Source organism: Nannobrachium achirus (assembly GCF_963921795.1).
Source record: "Nannobrachium achirus genome assembly, chromosome: 17".
Taxonomy (NCBI): Eukaryota; Metazoa; Chordata; class Actinopteri; order Myctophiformes; family Myctophidae; genus Nannobrachium; species Nannobrachium achirus.
This window is the reverse complement of record NC_137824.1, coordinates 24,066,145-24,081,616: the sequence shown is the minus strand read 5'-3', so window position 1 is coordinate 24,081,616 and position 15,472 is coordinate 24,066,145. Positions and strand designations below refer to the sequence as shown.

At 43.0% G+C, this 15,472-nt stretch overlaps 1 protein-coding gene across 1 annotated transcript in view; it reads left to right on the top strand.

Moving 5' to 3' along the window:
* The first annotated feature begins 4,301 nt into the window (after positions 1 to 4,301).
* The window catches only part of dock2 (dedicator of cytokinesis 2), a 126,010-nt gene continuing 114,839 nt past the window's right edge, over positions 4,302 to 15,472 (top strand). Inside the window, exons 1-8 of the mRNA XM_080746612.1 lie at positions 4,302 to 4,412; positions 8,899 to 8,982; positions 9,808 to 9,848; positions 10,758 to 10,813; positions 11,045 to 11,141; positions 11,582 to 11,730; positions 12,087 to 12,222; positions 12,935 to 13,092. Coding sequence (XP_080602738.1) covers positions 4,370 to 4,412; positions 8,899 to 8,982; positions 9,808 to 9,848; positions 10,758 to 10,813; positions 11,045 to 11,141; positions 11,582 to 11,730; positions 12,087 to 12,222; positions 12,935 to 13,092 — 764 coding nt within the window. The 5' untranslated portion in view covers positions 4,302 to 4,369. The remainder of the gene's footprint in view (positions 4,413 to 8,898; positions 8,983 to 9,807; positions 9,849 to 10,757; positions 10,814 to 11,044; positions 11,142 to 11,581; positions 11,731 to 12,086; positions 12,223 to 12,934; positions 13,093 to 15,472) is intronic.

The following is a 15,472-nucleotide window of genomic DNA, read 5'->3' as shown; positions in this document are numbered from 1 at the left end:
CCCCAATTTGAACAGCACGTTTGTTTATTTAGCCCATGACAATATTGTGCTACTGTAAACGTTTCTGTAAAGCGACTTTGGGTACTTAGCAGAGCCGTATATAAAGATGATCTATTGTGGAGATGATATACCATCTTTTTTTTAAATGCGGGTTGCGGGGCGGGCGGATTCGTTGATTTGTATATTGTTCTGCGGAGCGGGCGGGCGTGTTACGTTCCGTGCGGGCTGTGGGGCGTGTGGGTTATGAAAAAAACCTGACCCGCGCATCACTAATCTCCATGAATTCAAGGCTTCACAATTGATATAAAATAAGTCATTTTTTGGGTGAACGACCTCTTTAATGGGTTAATGTGGGAAAGATAAATAAACATGTTTGTTACCAGTGCACTCTTGACTCCTCTGCTGCGATATATCCTCTTATATCAACAACATAAAGGAAATGGGTCGCACTTAGAGTGGCAAGAGTGTGTTTCTTCTTTTATTAGTTATCTATCCAGTTCGTCAGTGTGGAAAGGTAAACATCACAAAACTTTATAGCCAGTATGCTTTGTTTGTGATGAAATCACCTATCTATATGTAAATTTGCATATGAATACTGTAGACACGCACGATACTGTCCGCGCGCGCGCACACACACACACACACACACACACACACACACACACACACACACACACACACACACACACACACACACACACACACACACACACACACACACATACATTTGGTCATGGCAGTTGGTAAAAGATAAACGAGGCCTTCGTCTAGACACACACACACACACACACACACACACACACACACACACACACACACACACACACACACACACACACACACACACACACACCAATCTAAGTTCCTCATTCACAGGACTGATTAAACGACCTCTTTGTCATTGTACTTTATATACACATACTCACACACCACTATGACTGCACAGTGAAACTGAGTCCAGTCCATGACCTACATTATGTTGTACAGTATGTTGTCCTCAAATTGCCTCTCTCTCTCTCTTCTCACTCTATCTGTCTCTCTGTCTCGCTCTCTGTCAGGCAGAAATGACCAAAAAAAGAAATATATTCTGTTCCCTCAAATTTGTAAAAGAAAGAAGAAAAAGTTCCTGATTTTACTGAAGAGAGATGCACTCTCATTTTTTCTTTAGAGTTTTTTTATTCTGCTGTTAAAATCAGTGCATACAGACAGAACGGTAGTAAAGTTAAACTATGAATTCCATTCAACTGGGATGAACACGGTTTGCTATTTGAAAAATAAATGAATACAAACTATATACAGTAGACTTTGTCACATAATGTTGCAAATGTAGTCCATCTAGTACACTGTAAGAATATTGTATGAACTCACCTTTGTGCTGTTGTTGTGCCTCGGCTTTAAAGACTGTCTGCTGCTCTGCTCTCTCCCTGAAACTACAGAGAGCCACGCACTTACTCATTAAGTGTGTGCGTGTGTGCGTGCGTGCGTGCGTGCGTGCGTGCGTGGGAACGATAGGAGGGAGCAGCAGTGAGTAAGGCACACACCTCCTCCCCACTGTCTTCATGCATCTATTTCTTCAAATATTATTCTCCCATTTCTGGCCAACATCTCTCTCTCTGGTTTCTAATTGGTAGGCTATTAATGATCATGTTATGGTAATTTGGCACAGTTAGGAGAGATGTCAATTCCATGGCAACACCACGCACGCACGCATACGCACGCATACGCACGCACGCACGCACGCACGCACGCACGCACGCACACACACACACACACACACACACACACACACACACACACACACACACATTGATGATGCATTGTGATCTTGTAGATCTTCTATTTTCAAAAGATGTTTATATTTCTGCATTGCAGTATCGATACTGCAATGCAGTATTTAAATGCGATGCAGAAGTAATTTTTCCCACCACTGGTGTACACCCACATGCATTGTACATGCCTGCTGCTCTTCTTCTTTCAGACAGGGCATTCAGGGAGAATGGCTGTTTGGGTGGTTTTCTGAGAGTTGGCACCAGATGGTCTTTCTTGAATGATGTCAATGGCCGATGGGTCAAACACATTCTAAATCTATCTTCCTATTTCTGGCCCTCTGCCTTTTACTTTGCTTTGCTATCTATTTTTCATGTGCCTCTGGCTCCTGGGGCAGGCATGCCTCTCTCCTTCCTTACCACTGTCAATCCATCTCCTTGGCTTTATGCTGAGATCTATAAGTCATTACCACTGCTCTGTCCTCTTTCATATCTCTCTCTGCCTGTCTGTCTTCGGCTGTGGTCTGAGCTTTAGTTTTTTTTGTCTGTCTGTCCATTTTTCTGTTTGTCTCTGCTTTTGTCATTTTCTAGTTTCTTTCTTTCTTTCTTTCTTTCTTTCTTTCTTACTTGTATGGGGCGGCATAGCTCAAGGGTAGAGAAACCGACATTAGAGCACGAAGGGTTCCCGAAGTGTTCCCAGTTCGAATCCGGGCTCCCCCTGAGTTAATGTCGAAGAGTCCTTGAGCAAGACTCTGAACCCCTAGTTGCTCCCGGTGTGTAGGTTGGTGCCTTGCATGGTTTCCTCCGCTATCGGTGTATGAATGTGTGGGTGAATGTATTGCACAATCTATGTAAAGCGCCTTGGATAAAAACGCTATATAAATGCACTTTACCCTTTCTTTCCTTCTTTCCTTCTTTCTTTCTTTCTGGAAGTAACGCCCTCCTTTCTCCTTGTGAGTCACAGGACAAGGCTGCGTAGAACGGCTAATAGAACTGAGTGATAAGGTATCTCTCTCTCTCCCCCTCTCTCTCTCTATCTCCCTCCTTCCCTCCCTCCATCCCTCTCTCTCTCTCTTTCTCTGACGCACACACCTGTTGGTACACATGCACTATGAAATCAATCAATTAATGTTTCCTTTCTCCCACGTTGACCTGCAGGAATATGGAAAGCTGTGGTGTGTGTGTGTGTGTGTGTGTGTGTGTGTGTGTGTGTGTGTGTGTGTGTGTGTGTGTGTGTGAGTGTGAGTGTGTGTGTGTAGGACTCCCAGAAGCCCTATAAAAGACTGGGTGGCCAGTGGAAAGAGAGAGTGTGTGTGTGTGTGTGTGTGTGTGTGTGTGTGTGTGTGTGTGTGTGTGTGTGTGCCTGGACAATATGATGCTTCCTTCTATGTACTTCTGAAGGCGTCGGGCAACAGTTTGAGTGTCCGTAGATATTTGACTTTAAATGTGACGTCTGTCATAGCTGAGACCATGGCTATGTGTTCTTTGGCTTGGGATGCTTGTGGGCTTGTTCCCATGCTAGGTAGCGCCAGGGCAGGAAAGGATCATTCTTCTTAGCTGGTATTATGTGGAATGCTGTTGGCAGTGGTATCTCAAATGCCATTAGCACTGCAGAAAGATTTTCTTTTTTTTCTTTCTATGGGAATTCAAATCACATCCCTCCTTCTAGCTCGGCCCCTTGTTTAAGATCTGCCCTATCTTGATTAGATTAGACAGGGGCAATTTAGAAAATGGCTGGACGATAAATACACATCTCTGACGCCCTCTTGAGGATTTGTGAGGTAACGTCATCTATCTTCTTGGAACAAGGTTAAGTGTTATGGCCCCTGTCCCCTTTTACATTGTAGACAATATAAATGCAATCCTTTACATGAGGTGTTAAAATAGTTATGATGAAACAATCTTCTGGTTTAATTTCATGCAACAGAAATGTAACAAATTCAACCGGTTCTCTGGGTGCAACATGAATTGATGCAGTTTGCAATGGAATAAATGGTTTTGACAAATGACCTACTACTACTACTACTACTACTCCCGAATGTTTCCCAGTTTGATCCCGGGCTCCCCCAGAGTTAGAACCCCCTGTTGCATCCGGTGAGCAGGTTGGTGCATTGCATGGTTTCCTCCGCCATCGGTGTATGAATGTGTGTGTGAATGGGTGAATGTAATGCACAATCTCTGTAAATTGCCTTGTATAAAGGCGCTATATAAATGTACCATTTACCATTTTAAAGTGCTTTTTGAAACAGAGTCACAAAGTGCTTTACAGACAGGATAAAAGTAACACAATAAACATTTTACATAATGTTACCTATTTCAGTCAGTGTTCAACCAGTGAGGCCTATAGTGTACTTTCAGGGCCTCCTCCACCCTGCTCTACTCACCCACTTCCCCTTCGCAGCTTGAAGGGAGGAAGAGAGGGGAGAGACAGAAGAGACAAAAAGGAGAAGAGGAGGAGCTTTGTTGCTTTCATGTTAAAAAAACACACAACAGCAGAAGTTAGAGACTAATCAGAAAGTCTGCTAAAGAGAGAGTTAGAAGGGGACAGCATCAGAAAGGAACGAAAGAGTGGATGATTTTTCTGAGAGCGTGGATAGGACCAAATGGCGCCTTGGACCAGGTCAATTAAAGAGCGGTATGGTGTAGGTAAGTACAGTACGTTGCACTCACCCACTATGTAAAATTCTGAGTGTTCGTTGAGATTGTGCAAATATAACCAAATGGACCCGGTCCAATTGGTTCCATTTGTACACTCTCAGAGTTACAATGGATACATTAACACAGAATATAATGTTGTTTTGCAATGTGTGTGTGTGAGAGAGAGAGAGCGATGAACATATATTTAATGTGCAGACAGAGCTAAGACTATCACTTCCTCCTTCACAGGATGTGGTCAGGTGCTGCCTAACTGACATATATTCTCAGTATGAACACCCCAGAAATGACCTGAAATGCTTATGTTCTGCATTCCTATCATGTGTCTAACAGCGACACACAGCCCGATTTATTGTGTTTAGATTATAAATCGGGAGCGCTTCGCTGTTTCTACATGTCATCTTTTCGACACCCAACTCTAACCCTTACCCTAACCCTAACCTCCGTGGGGTGAGTCGCTAACCCTCCGGTCGAAATGATGGTCGTTCGAAAGAGCGAGATTTCCCCTTATCAATCTCTGCCTTGAGAGGAAGTGGAGAAGAATCCAAGTGTGTCAAGTATAAATGTAACCGCTGGACAGTAAGAGATTGAGTTGGTATCTTCACCGCTGAGAATAATTGATTTTCACAGAACATACAGTATGGGGCTGAATGATTTAGGAAGAAAACGACATTACAATGTTTGGTTTTTGCTATGTGTAAAAGAAAATGCAGGAATTACATAATTTCACCCAATATATTCGTACCTTTATTTACATTTCAATAGCTCTATTTGGAAAGAGTTGTGTTTCTCTCTAGCAATGATTAGGGTGATTTTAGAGGGGGATATACAGTAAGGCAGTTGTTCAATACTCTGGCTGACTCAACATGACACCTGAATGTGCATGCAAGACTAGTAACCAAGATGTCATTAAAACATCAGATTTTCCAGATCAGTCGTGAAAAAATGTGACTGGCTGGATCTGTTTACCTTAGCACCCGGCATCAGTGTCATTATTGCACACATCTTGCAATGTCGATGCTGAAATGATATATTGTGCACCCTAATACAGTACATAGCAGGTCATGTAAGGCTACAGCAGGGCAGGAATTTCAGGGAGGCCATAAAGGCCATGTTGCCCCACAGTTTGGTCTTCTGCTCTTCAAAAGATTATTTGCCCTGTGGCCACAGTGGCCTTGTTGCCCCAACCCAGCTGCCCCCAGCTGAATTTTGAATTGTATTGCCTGAGATGCCTGCTGTCTTTACAACCAAACATTTCTTTTTGCACTCAAAACTTGGTTTGACCATGTCTTAACACTATGCGGTCAAGGAGCAAAATAGCAGATATTGCGCCAGCCATATTAACACTCCCCCATGCCTTAAATACGTATGTTGGCTAGTCTTAAACCTTAAGGGTGACTTGCATAATGAGGATTGCGCATAAGATAGTGGTGTTATCACTTTGGTGTTATCACTTAAATAATGCATATGACCTGGGAATAATATGCTAAATAGGGCCCAGAGTACTTGACAAACAGAACATGAACTCACATGCACTAATCAAGTAATCATACACCTGCTGTTTAGGCCAACAGTTACAGGACTTGAGGTCGTCAGACAGAATTACAGTTAAATATATTGCACTGTCAAGATTCTGAATTGTGAACTCCTCCTCAGTTCTCATGATCCCCATCTTCAAAACAGTCCAGTTCCAGTGACTCTTCTAAACTCCTTTTCAGCAGTTTGTACAAAATGTATTTATTTCACTGATCGTTATACTTAAATTAAATGTATTATTTCAGTGGACTTAATATCAGTGTTTTATTTGATGGCCTTGTTGATTGGCCTTTGTGCCCTCAAAGCTGGGCTGCAGTATGTGTTAAATTTGACAAGGCAACTAATTATGTCTGAGTGCGTGTAAGATGAGAACCTCTTCGAACCTAAGCATGTCTGTATTCAGACATAACACAGACATACTCATAACTATGCCCTCTAAAACACCTCTCCTAGCAGAGGTTTGCTGACCTCATGGAGAAAGTGAAGAACATAGCACTGGTACATTGTGTTGTTCCCATACCGGAAGCCAGAACAACCATGAAAACATTTAGAAAGGCTATACTTAATATCCTGGTATTTGGCAGTGGCCGTGAGTGCAAAATTGCAGGAAAGCATCGATTGATATTGAATATTGTAGCAGGTTACAACACAGACTGTGTGAGTGTGTGTCTTTTGGGTGAGGTAGACAACACAGGAAGTGTAGGAGGGTGGAAGTTAGTGTGAGGATTACGCTGTGTGTGTATTACGGTAACACTGCAGCAAGCATAGCGCCTGCTCAATAGATAAGAAATGACATTACAACATGTCACCTAGACATGTAGATTAAAGACTCAATCACAAGCTGAAATTCTCTACATGCTATCACATTTAAAAGGACAGGATTTATCATTTCCATGGAATATAAAACAATTATGAAAGCATTACATGAACATGTGTTGCAGTTTTAAATGTGGAAATACAACAAATGATGCAAGGTAAATTGGGCTCAGCCCTGAAACTACCAAGGTATGTATTTTTCACAGCTCAGTGCATCAGGTATCATGTTTGACTTTGAGTCATAACCCCCCAACCCCAAAAGAAAAATCACAGTAACAATTCTTAGTCTTTAATGACTTGCTTTTTAGATGTACTGTATATATTTTTTTATTCCAACAAAAAACTCAACAGCATGTTTATTTTATTACCCCCCCCCCCCCCTCCACACAAACACCTGAGGTGTTCAAAATATTTCCAAGAGTAACTACTGAAGTTAAAAGTGGCATTTTATGGTGAAATTATGTTCTTGTGACATAACCAGGGATCGACAACAGCAGGGTTCTTGAAATAACGGTCTTTATTCTCCATCTCCAGTGTGGTACAAAATCAAGCAGTGCTGCTTGCTTTGCTGTTGTATAACTGAAACCAAAACGGTATCACTTCAGACAGAAACGGTTACAGGGGAGAGCAGATGTAGTGTTCTCTCCAGACAGTGTCTCTCCCCTGAATGTGTGTGGGGATGGCTGGCTCATTTATGCTGTGTGCCCAATGCACAGGTGTGCGCCAGCAGAACGCGCCATGAGGTGTGCTCACCACTGGCTAACCACTGGCGATGCCAGTGACATCACCACTGGTGATGTCAGTGACATCACCACTGGCATCATCAGAGATGCTGGTCCCTCATTGGCTGTTAATGATGATGTTGCCAGAAATGCTGGTTCCTGATTGGGCTACGGGCTTAACTCATTTACTGTGATTTAAAACATCGCTGAACTCATGAACTGCCAGGTCTTCCTTACCTTTTAAGGTGGGCACGTGCAGACCCGATCAGCTTTCAAATAAAAAAATCCCATCGACAATAGTCCTTTCTGTTGCCAAGCAGTACTGCTCCATGTTTAAATGGAGGCAAATGGAAGCTGCGATATGGTCCAGCGTGGGCACGTGCGCGAGATGTGTGCACGGATCATGTACCAGGCGTGTGAAGAGCCGATCACAGCTTCCAAATAAAAAAACTTTTATGTCGCTACGCAGTATGTGCTAGTGTTTGTATGTAAGCTAATGGAAGCTGCGATATGGTCCCGCCTCCCGACCGGATACAGGGATGGCATTAAATGAGTTAAACATGGGCAGACACCGACATACGCAGCCGAACGCAGTGTTTGCGCGCTCTGCTGGCGCAAGTAACAAGTGACAGCTCGCAGGTGCATTTATAATGTGATGAATGCGACGGAGAACTGCTAAGAGAGGGCAGGTGATAGTGAGCGGAGAGTGTCTCCACTCCTGAACCTACGTTGTATACAGCTCCCTATTCTGTATTTCCCCAAGGCAGTAAGTAGTTGTACTTCTAACTACTGACAAAGACAAATTTCAAATACTATATCTACTGTAATAATGATTTATTTTTTGCAATACACTGCCAACTTGCACGGTCGACAGAAAAGTTTTAATTAAGCAACTTTTCAGTCTGAGGAAGGCTTACGCGACTGAAACGTTGCTTCATAAAAACGTTTCTTGTGACTGACCGTGCAAGTTGGCAGTGTGTGGGTATATCTGTGGGTACTGGGTAGATGTTGTCTACTGCTTTTGCCTATGCTCCTGCTTTTAAACTATTTCATTCTAGGCATGCGGAAGTGCAATACATATTGGAAAGAAGTTAATGTCTGTTTTTGAGCGGTGGTCACAACGCTCCTATACGTGGCCGTGTGTGTGGGTATGCGTGTCTGTAGCCTGCACGTGGCCGTGTGTGTGGGTATGCGTGTCTGTAGCCTGCAGTAACCTTTTCTGACCACACATGTTAAGGGAGGGGCACTGTTGTTCAGACTCACATTCACACACACACACACACACACACACACACACACACACACACACACACACACACACACACACACACACACACACACACCCTTCCTCTCATGCTTGATCTGTAAAATAATCCATTTTGTTGTTTCCATCTGTCTTCCAGTAAAATGGAATTTCAATGGAGATGGGGAGAAGCAGCTCTCTCTGGAGATCGGCGACACAGTCCACATCCAGGAAGTCTGCGATGGTGAGAAATGTGTGAAATATTACACAGATATATAGGTTCATTCAGTGAACTCAACCATGTCAATTTCAGGAATATGCATTGATGATTAGACGATAGTCCACAGACCCCCATTTAATACAATTATTATTTCTGTGACTACAGCGGAACCCATGTTGAGAATCAGTGGGCTGTCATTCATGTAGGAATATACAGTATTTGACCTATGCCCCTTGGAATGCTTTGGTGGGAAATGTATAGCTTTTTTTTAGGATTATGATTAAGATGTTAAGCTATACAATACACTTAATTTCAGTTTGTTAAAGTGATCCCTGACTAATACGACAAATATGTCTTAATACATTATAATTGTACTCTATAACTACAATGTAAAATTAAAAACACCTTAAATATTTTATTTCTTCTAGAAATAGCTAATCTTTCACTCAGTAGGGGAAATGCCTGTCGCAAGTTGATGATGTCATAAATGTCATGTGTCATTTTTATGGCATGCATGTGCAAAAAAACAAAAACACAAACACATTTGAAATATTGATTTGATGCTCATATTAACCATAGGAAGTATTAAGTTTGTTTTTATTTTCACATGCATGCCATAAATTCCAAAGGGATAGATCACACTTGACATTTATGACATCATCAACTTGCGACGGGCATTTCCCCTATTGAGTGAAAGATTAGCTATTTCTAGAATAAATAAAATAATTGAGGTGTTTTTAATTTTACATTGTAGTTATAGAGGACAATTATAATGTATTAAGGCATATTTGTCGTATTAGTCAGGGATCACTTTAATGTGGTACTAAATTGCATGGTTCTGTTTTCCAGGATGGTACAAAGGCTACTTGGCCAGGAATAAGGCTCAGCAGGTAATAGTGGACACCCCAGGACATTATGGCCACTCCCACTCTAGCAAGCAACCAGAGTGGTCACTCTATTCACTCTAGACCAGGGGTTTTCAAAGTGGGTGACGGGGCACCCGTCACCCACTTTCGCGATGCGAGGCGTTGTGTGCTTGTAGATCTGCTGTTTTCACTAGTTTAGTACATTTTATAGAAGATAAATACAAAACGGTTTTGGACATAACGACGATATGCTATAAGGTGCTGGCAGTGTAAATTATAATGTAAGGGTGCCTCGGATGAAAAAAATATTTATGGGGTGCCCTGAGACAAAATAGTTTGGGAACCCCTGCTCTAGACAAGTGTGGTCACTGATATAGACCCCAGTGGTCACTCTAGACCAGAGTGGTCTCTTGTATGCTACTAGTAGAGGCTCTAGTGGTCGCTTGCTAGACTAGATTGACCACTCTAGTTTACCAGAGTGACCGTTTCTCAAACACACACATTTTTATGGGTCACAAGTAAATATAGCTTTTTTTGGCTTGCTACTAATTCTTTTAATTATTATATCAAAAGATTTTAAAAAAAGTAAAAAGCATTTTCAGAAATTAAAAAGATATTTCAAACATGTTTTTAAAAAATGACAAGGAAAATAGCCGATCTACAAGCTCACAGTGAGCCACAGCACGTCACATCGTGACACGTTGTGAGCTTGTAGATAGGCTATTTTCATAATTTGCGTCCCAGGGAGACATCAAATGTCTCTTTTGGGTCTCGACCTAAAAAGCTTTATAAAATATACTAAACATAATGCTGCTGTTGTTACTGTATTGATTGTAGTGTGAGGTTCTGTTTTAAAGTCTAGAAAGTGTGCTGCCATTGAGCTCTTTAATAAACTGTCCACATGCATCACCCTCTCTTTTGTTCTCTCCCTAGGGTGCTTTCCCGGTCAGTTTTGTCCACTTGAAGGAGGTCATCGTTGAAACACGAGGGTTAGTAGTACAAAGACAGTTGGACAGTCCTCAAATGTTCCAGCCTTTCCACTGTGTGTGTGTGCTGTATGTGTGTGTGTGTGTGTGTGTATATTTAATGTTGTTTGGTGTGTGTGTGTGTGTGTGTGTGTGTGTGTGTGTGTGTGTGTGTGTGTGTGTGTGTGTGTGTGTGTGTGTGTGTGTGTGTGTGTGTGTGTGTGTGTGTGTGTGTGTGTGTGTGTGTGTCCACAGTGATGAGGAGGTGGTCTTATCAGCAGAGATGCCCCTCGTGAAGGAAGTTACCACAACACTGAGAGAGTGGGGAAGCATCTGGAAGCAGCTCTTTGTGGTAAAAATCAATTATACTGTGTGTGTGCGTGTGACTATGTGTTGTCTGTGTTGCAATTGGCAAATGTGAGTTTTTATAAATGTGGTGTATGAGTGTGTGGTAGTGCATGCTTCTCTGTCATAAAAAAAAACTATTTGCATGACCTTCCTTCCAAACAAATTAAAACAAATTCAAATGATCTACATATTTAGCCATGGTACCGGATCGTATTGCATTGTGTGTATGCTTGCAAATGTGTTTATCTAAACCTGTGCGCGCGTGTGTGTGTGTGTGTGTGTGTGTGTGTGTGTGTGTGTGTGTGTGTGTGTGTGTGTGTGTGTGTGTGTGTGTGTGTGTGTGTGTGTGTGTGTGTGTGTGTGTGTGTGTGTGTGTGTGTGTGTGTGTGTGTGTGTGCGTGCGCGCGTGCGTGTGCGTGCGTGTGTGTGTGTGCATCTCATCAGGCCAACAGAGAGCGCTCTCTGAAGCAGGTCCAGAGGTTGATGGTAGAGCTGATGGAGTGGCGCTCACAGCTCCTGTCTGGAACTCTGCCCAGCGACGAGTTCAAGGAGCTCAAGCAGAAAATCACCTCCAAGATTGACTACGGCAACAAGTACTGTATAGACATACGCCAAAGGGCTTGTTGTTTTCTCCAACGCGGGGTTTAACCTTTTTCTTTTCACTAGAATCAAAGGTTTTATAGTCATGATTCACCAGGATCCTGGATGGCTTGATTCTTGGCTCATATATATCTAGGGTCATATTTTTGTAAATCTCTATGGGAAAAATGTATGTCAGTTTTTTTTTGTGTGGCACCAATAAACCACGCCCACTGCTACGGTATGACCTATTTTATACCATGGGAAAACCCTTGGAAAAACACAAGGACAAACACACAAAGTCACGTATTCCGCTCAAAAATCTGCGTACTTCCACCACTGCCCTTATTAAACTCCTCCTCCATCCCAGGATCCTTAAATTGGACCAGGTGGTCCGGGATGGTGACGGCAACATCCTGGAGCCCGAGAGAGCCAGTGTCATCAGCCTGTTCCGGGCCCACAAGGAAGCCACAACCAAGATCAACGAACGCATCAAAGAGGAAGAGGTAGGAGAGGAGACTACTTGAGTGTAGCCTCGGAAACCCGGGCTTTTATTTTGCCGATAGGAAGAAAAATAAAAGCCTGGGTTAACCTGCTGCAATTTCTGGCATAGGAAGTGGGAGGCGGGCCATGACACAGAGCGTGAACCAATAGGATCCACTGGCTGTTTTCAGCCGGTGCATCCGCCCCCTCTACACCAAAATCAGCCTGTGTTAGGGAAGGCTAACTGTTGTGCTACCAGGGTTTGTGATGTTGTCGGCATAGTTGCAGTAATTTGAGTTAACTATGTTTTATGTTATGGACGCTTAATTTCATTAAGAACTTAATGGCCGTTAAGGTGTTATTTATTTATTTAAATAAAACAAGCTCCAAAAATGATGTCCATTAAGAACTCCATTAAGAACTTAATGGCCGTTGGCCTTTGTCCAACGCTTGTTGTTCGCCCAGGGTCACATTGCCAAACTTCGCGGCACGTAAAGCTTGGCCTACTGTATATCTGACCCATGTCTTTGCACAAAGCACCCAAAGTTTGTTGTACGCCCTGCAGGGTCACATTGCTTCAAGGGTTCAAGCTTTGCAGGACACTTAATGAAATTAACACCGCTTACTTCACGGGTTCACGCTAGGTGTGATTTTTTAATTTTTTAAAACATTTAAAAAATGATGTCCGGTGTTAACATTAACATTACTCTAATGTTTATTCCTGTGTCTTCACAGTCCGATGTTCAGACAGACCACTCTGGGATCTCGGCGAGGATCCAGTCCTCTCCCACCCACAGCCTCTACGTCTACGTCAGGAACTTTGTGTGTCGCATCGGAGAGGATTCAGAGCTCTTCATGTCCCTCTATGACCCCAACAAGCAGGCCATCATCAGGTGCTTCCTCGCTTCTTTTCATTCATCTGATCGCTGATTATTCACACAGCAAAATCAGGAATATTAGTGTAACTCTGAGAGTCTAAAAATGGACCTGTCATTGTTGAAACAATCAACAATGACATCGACCTTGTAGACACAAATGTTATGCAGTAGTTCAAAACAATTGAACCTGTCAGTCTGTCTGACTGACAGGCTGTCAAGAATAGAATGATCTGAATAGAAATGCAATCAGGAATTACATTTGTATCCAGTTGTCATGAATGCATCTGTGCTGATTCGAGACTATTCCATCTCTTAACATGCCACAAGGCACAAATGTTTTCTTTGCGACCGTCAGGGAGCAGTTTACTATGAAAACCTCCACCGGCCGTCCGTCGGTCGGTCGGTCGGTCACACGTCACACGTCACACGTCACACCTTTGCCCTGCTCATATCTCCGCATCAGTATGACATCACACCACATGTGTACACAAACCTTTGTGTACGTTGCTGTGGCAACAGTCTGTTGTTGCTGGTTTGTTAGTGTACGTTAGCAACCACCTTAGCAACCATGGTTTTACCCTAGCAACCAACTGTTTACCCTAGCAACCAACTGTTTACCATAGCAACCATGTTTTTTTACCCTAGCAACCAACTGTTTACCATAGCAACCAGATACGCAGAGCAGGGATCTCCATATATGGGCATAAACAGGTGACATCACACTGATGTCAGATACTCAGAGCAGGGATTTCTCCATAATATATGGGCATAAAAGGGATTCTGTTAGGGATCTCCATATATGGGCATAAAAGGGATTCTGTTAGGGATCTCCATATATGGGCATACAAGGGATTCTGTTAGGGATCTCCATATATGGGCATAAAAGGGATTCTGTTAGGGATCTCCATATATGGGCATAAAAGGGATTCTGTTAGGGATCTCCATATATGGGCATAAAAGGCATTCTGTTAGGGATCTCCATATATGGGCATAAAAGGGATTCTGTTAGGGATCTCCATATATGGGCATAAAAGGGATTCTGTTAGGGATCTCCATATATGGGCATAAAAGGGATTCTGTTAGCTGTTAGTGATCTCCATATATGGGCATAAAAGGGATGCTGTTAGGGATCTCCATATATGGGCATAAAAGGGATTCTGTTAGGGATCTCCATATATGGGCATGAAAGGGATTCTGTTAGGGATCTCCATATATGGGCATAAAAGGGATTGTATCCCAGATGATGCCCTGTTAGGAGATCCACACTAACAGAATCCATATATGGTCCTACCGACAGCTGCTATAAGCCAACCCTGGCGATAAGGTCTGAGTCGAAGAAATGCTTCTTTCCTGGCAATAATTGCCCCTTTATACTGTAGGGCTCGTTTGTGTATTGTATGACATCACGCCACATCATCGGCTGAGGACTGTGTGATGTCATCATATCTCCATATATGGAGACATAAGTTGCTCATGCCCAAATATGGGCTGGTGAGGTCAGACTTAGTGTGATGCGTAGGTTATCTCCATATATGGAGATTCAACTTCAATGAGTAACCATGGCAAACTGTCAACTGCCCGTATGTCTTGATAATTGGTAAAACACATTTTTTGGCCTATTTGTGGAGATAAGCGACCAACGGTCGCTTATCTCCCGATTAAGGAGTCTTACTGGTAACTGTGTGAGAAAGTTTGTTGTGCCTGCGCATGTTAATATTAACATTAATACCTCATTGAGAATCTGGTCGGACCGTTACCTGGAAGATATACCTGGAAGACAGACCTATTATCTTCCAGGTAGCAGATTACCGTCTCATACCACGTGAAACAAGACAGGTTTCGGGTGTCTTGGCACGGCAAGCCCAACCAACCCCTGCTACCGTTTAACGAAAGCCTCTGCCTAGGCAAGCGTTTTATACCAGCAGTGCGAGACGAGACAGCATCCAGCATCCGAGATCGCTAGTGCACACAGATTCATATGCATTCCCTTCACCCCCTGCACACATACAGTACACACATACTCAATCACTCACACCTGTGTCCTCATCTGTCCTCTCTCCAAAACCTACCGTGGCATGGCAAGGTAAGGCCATTAAATCAGAGCACTGTTGAACGAAGTACGGTTATGCAGAGATGCAAATTACGGTGCATGAGATGCTGACAGACAGTTCTATGTGTGGCCTGACACCTGTGATGCAGGGGACTGTCACTCACTGTCACAATGTGTATCTCTGCTCCACAGCAGCTGGAGACAATAATACATAAACAATCAATCCTATCAGTCAATCAGTCTGTATATCCGTACTGTCGGTTTGTCCTACTGTCCGTCTCTGTCTGGTGTCTTCCACTCTGAGTAGAACATCCTCACGTTCTTTTCTGCTTTCGTTCTTTTTTT